This window comes from Chiloscyllium plagiosum, chromosome 15 (assembly GCF_004010195.1).
Source record: "Chiloscyllium plagiosum isolate BGI_BamShark_2017 chromosome 15, ASM401019v2, whole genome shotgun sequence".
Taxonomy (NCBI): domain Eukaryota; kingdom Metazoa; phylum Chordata; class Chondrichthyes; order Orectolobiformes; family Hemiscylliidae; genus Chiloscyllium; species Chiloscyllium plagiosum.
The window spans coordinates 40,904,975-40,915,795 of NC_057724.1; the positions used below are offsets into that span (position 1 = coordinate 40,904,975).

Consider the following 10,821-nt stretch of genomic DNA (forward strand, 5'->3'; position numbering starts at 1 on the left):
ATATTTATTGTACTCAGCTGAACAGATGATGCAAATAGATGAGTTATTGGGTCTATAGGAAATGGATTTGAGCTGGGAAATGACAGGAATTGATTAGATTTTGAACTCGGACAATCTAGATGAGAAATAAGATGAATGAGATCAGAAATAATGAAATGCTGTTGCGCTGGTGAATATTCTAAAGCTACCTAAAATCTCTAAATTTGGGTGTGAATTAATATGTTCATTGCAATGAAATATTATGTGGGATCTAGCTGGAGTAGAAAGCTATCACTTGTCAATTCAGCAGCAATCAAAGGTAATTAATTGTATGAAGCACCTTGAAGCATTCAAATATATTCAGTAATTAGAAATAAATAATAGTTGAGACTTTTGACTGCAATTAAATGGTTATTATTGGAAAGTGTCAAAGCTGGGTAACAACATGATAATAAAAATAAAATACTGCAGATGCTGAAATCAGAAATTAAAATGGAATATGATGGAGAAACTCAGCAGTTCTGAATTGTAGAGTTTCTCCAGCACTTCCTGTTTTTATTTCAAGTATTAAAATGATTTCTTTGGGTGGTGGACTGCTCCATAGTGTAGGTTCACAAGTGGAAGTGACCACTTGGTTTCCATTATGCAAAGAATAGTATCCTGAAGATGTGCTGTATGGATTTTTCTTCTATTCACTCAAGAGAAAAAGGTTTCAATGGCTTGGCCAATATTTATTGCCTATTCCTAATAGCCTTGAGAAGGTCAAAGTGAAGAGCCTTCTTGAACTCTTGCCATCTATTTTCATGTAAGTACACCCAGAATACTATTAGGGACGGACTTCCAGGATTTTAACCCAGTGACAGTGAAGGAATGGCAATATATTTCTAAATCAGGATGGTGAATGGCCTGCAAAAGAGCTTGAAGGTGGTACCATCTGCTTCTTGATGGTAATGCTCCACAACCTGAAGGGTGCTGCCAAAAGAGGCTTAGTGAATGCCATATCTCATCAACTGGCCTTATATATTAAACGTTTAAACAAGACATTTAATTGGAAAAAGGATAGTGAATTAAAATGGCTTCCAATTTCTGTCTGTGTAGCCAGCCATATGTTATGGATCTACAGAAACCCAACACTGACAATAATCCACCTGGAGGTGTGAAACTTATCATGACTTGAAGATGCCGGTGTTGCACTGGGGTGTACAAAGTTACAAATCACACAACGCCAGGTTATAGTCCAACTAGTTTAATTGGAAGCACTAGCTTTAGGAGTGCTGCTCCTTCATCAGGTGGTTGTGGAGTGCACAATTGTAAGACATGGAATTTATAACAAAAGTTTACAGTGTGATGTAACTGAAGTTATAGACTGAAAAATATCTTGATTGTTTATTAAGTCTGTCATCTGTTAGAATGACCGTGATAGTTTCACTTCTTTCATATGTAAATCACAAAGCTTTTTTAAAAAGTTACATTCTCAGGTTAACTGTAACAATTAGTATCAGTGCAGATAATATGTTGAGATATTGAACGTGTTAGCCCCCGTGTTCCCTGTGCGTGCCATAATATTTAGATTGATTCTAATCTAAAAAGTGAGTTAACGTTCTTACATAGATTCATGCAGTTTTTGAGCAAAGTACAATGTGACTCTGCAAGTACAAATTCGCCCCACAAACATATATGTGTATGTGTGTTTTTGTGTGTATGTGTCTGGGGTGGGGATTGTGAGTGTCTGTGAGACAGTGTATATGTGTGTGTAAGTGTAAAGTGTCTAAGTCTGTGAGAGGGTGCATGTGTGAGTGTGGGAATATGTGTGTCTGGAGGAGTGTGTGTGTCTGTGTCTGTGTATAGGTGTGCGTGTGTGTCTACAGTGCAATGGTGGTCACCTGTAATGTGACATGAACCCAAGGTCCCGGTTGAGGCCCTCCCTATGGGTACCGAACTTAGCCATCAGCCTCTACTCGGCCACTTTTTAGATTAGAATCAGTCTAAACACTATGACACAGACAGGGAACACAGGGGGCTAACATCCTCAATATCTCAACATCTTATTTGCACTGACACCAATTGTTACAGTTAACCTGAGAATGTAACGTTTAAAAAAAGATTTGTGATTTACATATGAAAGAAGTGAAACTATTATGGTAATTTAACAGATGAGAGACTTAACAAACAATCAAGGCATTTTTCAATGTATAATTTCAGTTACATCACACTGTAAACTTTTGCTATAAATTTTGTGTCTTACAATTGTGTCCTCCACAACCACCTGATGAAGGAGCGGCGCTCCGAAAGCTAGTGCTTCCAATTAAACCTGTTGAACTATAACCTGGTGTTGTGTGATTTGAATCTTATCATGGTTGAGGATTGATCATTCAAAGGTTAATAGCTGGAATGTTTAAAGAATATTACCTCAGCTATCACAATAGACAAGTGCAAGCTGGGCCAGACATATTCTGATCAATGGTCAACTACCAACCTGGAGAGAGGTCATATGATGCAAGCGTTTTTGTGAAAGTTTGAACTTGGTTTTGAACAAAAAATACATAAAGACATAACTCAGTCAGTAAGTAAAACAAGGAGCTTAGGTGGTATTTTGTGGAGCGAATAAAAGATGTTCCTGCAGTTTTATAGCAGAAACAACCTCTACTGAATACTATTGGTTTTCTACACCTGCGTTTTGTCGAAGAAAAGGGATATTTCAGTCAAAACTTCAAACCAATTACTTCAGCCAAAGAAAAATTGCCTGTGCAATTGTTTTTTTCTGAATGCTTGAGGAACTATATGTTTGTGTACATGAGCAGGGAGCAGGATGTATTAGTACATTTTGAAATAAGTTTCACCAAACAGTGAGTTTTAGTCATAAAATGAACTCTTAGGCTTTGATAGTATCTGTTTGGCATTATTCTTACAAATTGTCCACACTAAATTGGCAATACAATGTTTTATTTGAAAACTGAGAAACCTGTTGCAGTCAAACCAGGAGTGGAAAAAGAGAGAATAAAGAAAGGTTATTTTTCTTTGCCTGTTAGTAATAGCATGTGCTCTGTAACCCAGCAACAATGGTACCTTCAGGTAAGGAAATTAGAAACTTGAAAAACATGCATGGAAGACTGGTGTGCTTCTCTCATTGATAAAGTAATCACAGTTGCCTTGATAATATGAATCTATGAATTTCCCAATTATTGGAAAGACAAAATTAAACCTATGAAAAAACTGTGAATATTTTCCACAAATAAATGGAGCAACGCAGAGAATAAACAAAAGCTCCAGCATCTTGTTATCATTTTATTTTGATGCAGAAATGCTTCACCATCAATCAGAGTTTAAAAGAAACATTGTGATTAAAAGTCAGGATGCAGAAAAAGATAGTTAAAAGTAGAACACACAGTGGGATCAAAATGAGTTGGAATACTTAGTAGGGCCAGGAAAATCTTGCAAAGTGCAAAAAAAATCCAGTTGATCCTCATTAAGTGATATATAGGGTCCAACTCTGCTTTCCGATGTGACCCTGTTGCATCACAGATAACAATTTTGATACATAGACAATGTAATATCCTTACAGCTGAAATACGTAAACACAATCCTCATTCATGACATTGCAGATAACTGAGGTGCTATGACAACATTATGAAGTGTCCCATAATCTCTGACAGCTGATAGCTGCTGACAGGCTTCCAGCATCTGAAAACTAGTTATCACCATTTAGGATGGACACTTCTGTGGGCAATATTCCCAAAACTCTTTATTTTTGCCTTCAGTATACCATTTAAAAATATAATTTCAAACTCAAATAGAATGAATAAGATATTTCTGAAGAATTTCATATTTGATATGTTTAAATCATAGTTCATATTTATATATCGTTCTATACTTCCTATTATATAGATACTACAGCTTTGTACCTTTAGATTAGCTTTTCTCTTGTTCTGTTTTCCCCTCAGAGTGGCAGTTTACCTTTTAATTTCTTTCGGAGTATTTCAGCATCAAAATAATAACAGAACTTGATTATTTTTAATTGTTCAGTTTATTGAGAATAATGTGAATTAAGAAATATTTAGAGTGTCTGCGCTCTAAATAAAAGATTCAGCCTCAAACTAAAAACATACTTTAGTTGATACAGTTGAACATGATAGAAAAGGATCTAGGCATCTGTATACTTCAATATTCAAAGGGTCGTCTATGACACACAATGGAATATTTTCCCTTTGTCCTATATTGTTCCACATGTGCGCTGGTTGACAAATTTTAACATCAAAAACAAGTAAAGCATTGTCTCTGTTACTCTGAACCCAGATGTTTGAGTGTGATGCTTGTTTAGCAGTAGGGAGCAGTCATCTGTATAAAGTCCTTCAGTAACTAATACAACTCCATATCTCATCTTACAGCCAGCTTCCAATCCTGAAGTACACATAGTGAAACTGAAAGCCATAACAGCGCCAAACAGATTTCCCAAACTCCAATCCGGTAACGAGCAATTGCAGACTCTCAGAACGGCAGTTGCTGTTGACTTAAGTGTTCAGCTCAATACACAATATCACAAGAAAATATGAAACCTCCTTCTTTACAATTCCTGATATCCTATAATTGCTTCCACACATGGCATTGACTTTCTGTCCTCAGCTCTAAAAAAATCACACAGGAAGTCCTAAAAGCCAATGTCAGAATTTGCATAATTGAAATCATCAAGATGCCTAGAGGATATATCAAGTGTAATTAGCTGAATTACCTGTTGATCATTCTTCGTCCAAATGCAATGAGATTGCAATTTACATGAAAGGCAAGCAAGAGTTAAACTTACATCAAGGGTTTTACTGCTGTCCAGCATAGGAAAAGCAGTTCTAAATTTACCAGATTATCCTAGTGGGGCTTCTTTCGAGCTTCCCCAAAAGAATATGCTGATCATAAAAGAAAACATGAACCAAAGGGAATTAATCTACTTGCAACAGAATCCACTCTCAGTACAATCCAGTGGTTGATTAAGAGGATCACAAAGAACAATCCAATGGATCACAGCAGTAGAAAAGGCAAAGAACGAAGATTGCATTTGGGATGATAAACAGAGGGATTGGAGATAAGGATAAAAGCTATGGACAATGGAAGTGTAGCTACTGAATGGCAGAGATGAAAGTTTAACACATTGAGGAACTAGTTATGGAGAGATAGATATAAGTAAAAACTGAATATGGAGGGCTAGAGATACAGGAATACATATGTAGGTGTGGCAGATATGCTGCTTTTGTTTCACATGAAGCAACTTAATTTGTGATTCACTGTCAGATAAAGAACCAGCTCAGGCAGGATTGACCAGAATTGTGGATGTTGACTTTGTGTTCTTTCTAGGACAGTGGTTTGATTATTTGTTATCAAAGCAGGTTGAGTTTTCCAATGAGAACTTGGTACGAGACCTGATAATTTCCTATTTTCAGCTGCTGGCAAATAGATTCAGGAACACGTCAACAGCATCTTCTAAATTCCCAAGCTCTACTACACAGGAGGAGAAGGGCTGTGGATGCTTGGGAATACCATTAACTGCAAATTTCCCTTCAAACCATACACATTGCTAATTTGGAACCATATTGTAAGTCCTTTGCTGTCACTGGGTCAAAATGGTGGGACTCCCTACCTAACATCACAACAGTCCTACCTGCACCATGCAGACTGCAGATGTTCGAGAAAGCAGCTCACCTGCAGCTACTCAAGGGTAGTTATTTATGTGTAACAAATGCCAAACATCCGGGAAATGAACAAACAAAGAAGTCAAGGAATGTATATTCGGAATGGTAAATGCTGCAAATGTTCAGAATTACTGAAGTCTCTTTCAAGGAGACATTCTGAGTATTTCCAGAATTGTGTGTATGAGATTTGTTTTATTTGGATTAGTTTGTTGAGAAAGGCTGGAATTATTTATAATTGAGATGTGGGTTTACATTCTTGAGAAGACTGTTTTCTTTTTCTCCCACAGAGTACTAGCAATGATGACACAGAGATTATACAGAACAAACTGGTTATGGGCCATTCATTGTCTGCAATAAAGCTGCACAACTTTCCAGAAACTGACCGTGGTCTTATCTTATGCTTTGGTTGATAAGCCCGCTGTATCTCTAATGGCAGTTTGTTGATTTAAAGAACATGGATTTTGGACTGCTTGTCTCACTGGTGAGGGCAATGGCAGAGGGTGACCATGACTGGCAGTAATCCTTGAGAATGATTGTTCCTGCTTCTCCTTGCTCCACATCAAAGTATGGAAAAACATATATTTTCTTTGTTGGTGACTGTTACTCAATCATAGAGGCTGCTGAATGTCTTGAGCAAGGTTTTTCTGGTGCATGCTTTACTCAGGACAGCCAATTTTCCAGAGGAGTCCTAAAACAGGTGTTTACATATGTAAGGGGCCTAACATCGGTTTTAAATGGTTAACAGAACTCTCAAGAATTGCTTAACCGAATGTGGGATCAGACATTTGTCAGGTGCCATGGCTCAAGGAACATTGCCCTAGAAATTGACACATTTTGAACCCGCCTTTTTACCTACTGGGCACATAGAGAATTAACTTAAAGTTTTCAAACCAATCTCATTAAACACATACTCTTTACATGAACTTGTAAATAAATCATGGACAGAGAATATTACTCAAAATATGTATGACAAGAATGAACTCTGGAGGGAAGAGCCGATTTAAAAATTTGAATTGAAACTCCCGAGCATTGAAGTGATTTTTTTTACACTTGCCTGGAGCCTGGCTTCTGTGGGAGCTGTCTGATGTAGCTTTGAAGAAAATATTCCTTTGACAGCACAGTTTTGTGAGCCTGGACTAAGTACATGGAATGGAACCTGACTTTGAAATTAAAAGCCTCAAAACATGGGAGCATATTGTGGCACTGTCTCTCTCCACACCTTCTCAGTCACAGACAAGCATGGCACAAAGTAACAGACAGCAACAGATTGCTGATACCAAAATACAAAACAGACAGATACAATTAAAAACAACCCTCCACTCCCCCCACCCCACCAAAAATGCTGGTTCTAATTTGGCACGTGTCACAATTCACCTTGTATAAAAAAATTAAGGGGTGCACACTATCTAAAGCTGCATTATTCGCTGTTTTTGAAGAGTTGCCACCAGCTCCAGAACAAAAAAAATGTGTAAAATGTTTGTTAGGTTTTTGTCAAGTCACAAAAATTCAAAGTGCTTCCCCAGTTAACTGAATGAGGAAGGAAAAGGTAGGTAGCAATGGGTGAGCACAGATGCTTCCAAATGATAACAGAGCCTGGAGGCCAGGGAGGAGCTCTTTTTTCTCAACAACCTTTCCGAGAAACAATGCACTGGGAATCTTCTAGGGGCTCTATCAATCGATTGCCATAGCTTCGGCTCAAATCCCAGTTCTCATTACTTTCTGGTCTTTCCACGATGCTCCCAGGAAATTATGGCAGCTGATCCGTGAACTGTAGAGGACATTCTTGGCTCGACTGGCCATAGTGTTTCAGTTCTTGTGTGCGTGCATTTCCTACTATCTCCTCAGTCCTAATATGCTTACTCTAAACTGTTCTAAAAGTGATTAAAAACTGCATGGAGCACAGCAGGTGCGGGGCTAAGGCATGTGAACAATGAGATAAAGGTGGGCAGTTGACTGTTGCTATCTCCCCACAATGGTAACAAAAGCACTTTCATTTTTTTTTAAACGTTTTTTCATTTTGATTATTTTATAAAACTTCAGGTTATCTCTTTGAACAAGAAGGCCCAATGTGAATATGTTTCTTTTGAAGTTCCCAGGGAGCGAGCCTTCTTGTAAGGATGGTACAGTGCACATGTTAATTAGACTCTTGTTAAAATCCAGCAGTGTGGAGTGGGCTGTATGAGGGAGTCTCTGCCCAGAGTTCATTCACTCCTATTACTGGAGGATTTCTGCCCAGGACTATACCCGGGTAGTGGAGTGTGAATGAGGCAGCCCTGTGCTGTTAAAACCAGCAGCGAAGGTGTTGTAAGGATGCAAGGTCTGCATCCCCATCAAGGAGTTGGGAATCATGGTGATAGTATTGGGGGTCATGAGGGGTATGTCATCGGGAGATCGACGGAGAGTTAGAGTATAGTCTGGCAGTGAAGGAAGCCGCATGGGCTCATGAGCCTGGATGTTTTCGCATTCATGGTGGGTTTGGTTCACCTGTAGCGACATGATCTCTTCCTCCTGTGTGTGCGTCATGTCATTGCTAGTGTTACGTTGTGGGCTTGGCTGTGTATGGGGGTCATTACGGCGTTTGTCCTTCCGGTAGTACAGAGCCGCAAAGGCGAGAACATTGAGAAAAAGCAGGGAGGCCCCTACAGCGATAGTTACACTTAGCTCAGTCGAGTAGTCTCGGGGATTCTCGATCAGGAGGGAACCGCCATCCTGCTCTGAGTTCCAGTTCTCTTTCTGCTGCTCATTGGAGTTGAAAGCTGGAGACATGCCTGAGCCTGGTCGTTTGGTTGTGAATGGCCAAACCTTGCCATTGGGTCGTCTAGTCGCGTAGGAGATTGGAGTGGTATTAGGCTGAGGCACCTTGGTTGTGGTGGAGGTGTATTGGAACATATCATGCAGGTTGTATAGATGTGGGACCAGGTGCTTCCAGAAGGCTACTTTGGTGGCACGGTAGTGCTCCCGGACTCGAGGTTTCAGACCAATGTGAAGATAAAGCTGATCCCGTGGGTTGTACTTAGACCAGGCCACTTCTTCAAACCGGTTTGCCTTTGTATGAATGAATTTGGTGTCCTGAGGCACTGGCTTGTTTGGGTCACTAAAGATAGAAAGAAAACAATTACTATTGGATGTGAAGTTTTGTGCAATATACCTACCAGGATAATAGCCGTGAGCCTGGTCCAGTTCTGCATAAATCAAACACATTTAGTAAAATATGAAATGGAAGTGAAGATTGAAAGACCTGCACAGAATTATATAAATATATAATCTCTGCTCAACATACAGGCATCAACAGACTCTTGGCCCAAGGATACTTGAACTTGAAATATCTTATGCTCACTTGTTAAGTTACATTGTAGCTTTATACATATCCTAATAATTCATTTCCATTTTGTTGTGATATTAAGTGACACCAAAATTTCTTGCCATTCTCATTAGAATAAGCCAAAACATGAAAATCAGCATCGACAAGAAACCACACCATATGTTCGTCATAGTATGAAAATGAAATACATATGCTCTAAATTAAGTTAATTATTGCAGCGTAGAGGTTTTTTGGGATCATAACAGCAGTAGGACAGCACAGTTGATCCTAACTGAGACACCAAAACTGGTCCCAATTTTATGCAAATATTTACATTATTTGAAAAATATAGACTGATTGCCTTGCTGTCAGCAGGTTAAAGATTAGTTCAGTTGAAGCAGCAATGGTGAGGTAATCATGAGGACTGTGGAGTTGTGTTTTATTCTTGCTGAGTCCACAGCAACAATTGACTAACTTTTAGAAAACATGTAGATTTGGTGTCCTGCGGCACTGGCTTGTTTGGATCACTAAGGAGTACGGAGAAGATGTACTGGACCGCACCCTCACTAATCTAAATATCGCAATTGCACCTGCCCATGAGAGTACTAGGAGGAGTAGAGTACAGTCCTTGTAGCATAAAAGTTCAGTCTTCACAGTGAGGATCCTGTCCATTGTAGTATGTGGTAATACCTCTGTGATAAAAGGGATAGATTCAGAACAGATTTAGTAGCTCAAATCTGGACATCCATGAGTTGCTGTGGGGCTATTAGCAACAGTAGAACTGTGTTCAACCACAATCTGCAACTACAAGTCCCCACACATCCCTCATTCTAACATTATCATCAAGGTAGGAAATCAAGGCCATTTCAATGAAAAAAGTTGCCAGGAGCAACGTGAAGACCAACTTAAAATGAAGTGTAATCCTGATAAACATATAACTCGGGACTTTATGCATGCAGCAGTAAAAACAGCAGAAGCAGCAGCAATGGAGAGAGTTAAACAATCCTACAACCAATGGATCAGATCAGATCGATGCAGTCTTGCCAATCTAATTGAGGATGGTGCTGAACAATTAAACTGCCATCTAGAAAATAATGCTCTTCAAACTTTCCCATTCTCAATGCTAGACTCTGCCATCATATCAGTGGGAAAGGCTAAACCAAAAATGATGAGTGGACTATGCATACAGGCCTCATCCTGAGGCCCAGTTTCACAAATGCCAGTCCTCAGCCAATTTGGTTCATTTCATTTGATTTTAAAAAATGCTGAAGGCACTGAAGATACAATAATATTGAAGATTTGGTGCTGAAGAACTGGCTATGTCCTCAGCAAGTTATTCTAATACAGTGGAGTTGATGGCCTAGTGATATTATCACTCGACAGCTAAACCAAAGAAGGTGATGCTCTGGGGATCCAGGTTCAAATCCCTCATTGCATTTGGAATCAAGAGTCTTACAACCACTGCTGATTGTGATCTAGTTTAAGGAAGGAAACCTCTGGCCTTACCTGATTTGGCCTATTTATGACTCCAGACTCTCAGCATTGTGGTTACTCTTAACTGTCTTCTGAGTAATTAAAGATGGGCAATAAATGCTGGCTCAGCCAGTGATGTCCACATCCTTTTCTGGATTAGTGGTGCTGGAAGAGCACAGCAGTTCAGACAGCATCCGAGGAGCAGTAAAATCGACATTTCGGGCAAAAGCCCTTCATCAGGAATAAAGGCAGAGAGCCTGAAGCATGGAGAGATAAGCTAGAGGAGGGTGGTGGTGGGGAGAAAATAGCATGGAGTACAATAGGTGAGTGGGGGAGGGGATGAAGGTCAGGGAGGAGGGTGGAGTGGATAGGTGGAAAAGAAGATAGGCAGGT

General features: G+C 39.4%; 1 protein-coding gene across 6 annotated transcripts in view; it reads right to left on the bottom strand.

Moving 5' to 3' along the window:
* Nucleotides 1–2,266: 2,266 nt before the first annotated feature.
* nlgn3a (neuroligin 3a) overlaps nucleotides 2,267–10,821 on the bottom strand; it is a 292,218-nt gene continuing 283,663 nt past the window's right edge. For all 6 annotated transcript variants that reach the window (XM_043704767.1, XM_043704765.1, XM_043704766.1 and 3 more), the window contains one exon: nucleotides 2,267–8,748. In XM_043704767.1, coding sequence (XP_043560702.1) covers nucleotides 7,893–8,748 — 856 coding nt within the window. In that variant the 3' untranslated portion in view covers nucleotides 2,267–7,892. The remainder of the gene's footprint in view (nucleotides 8,749–10,821) is intronic.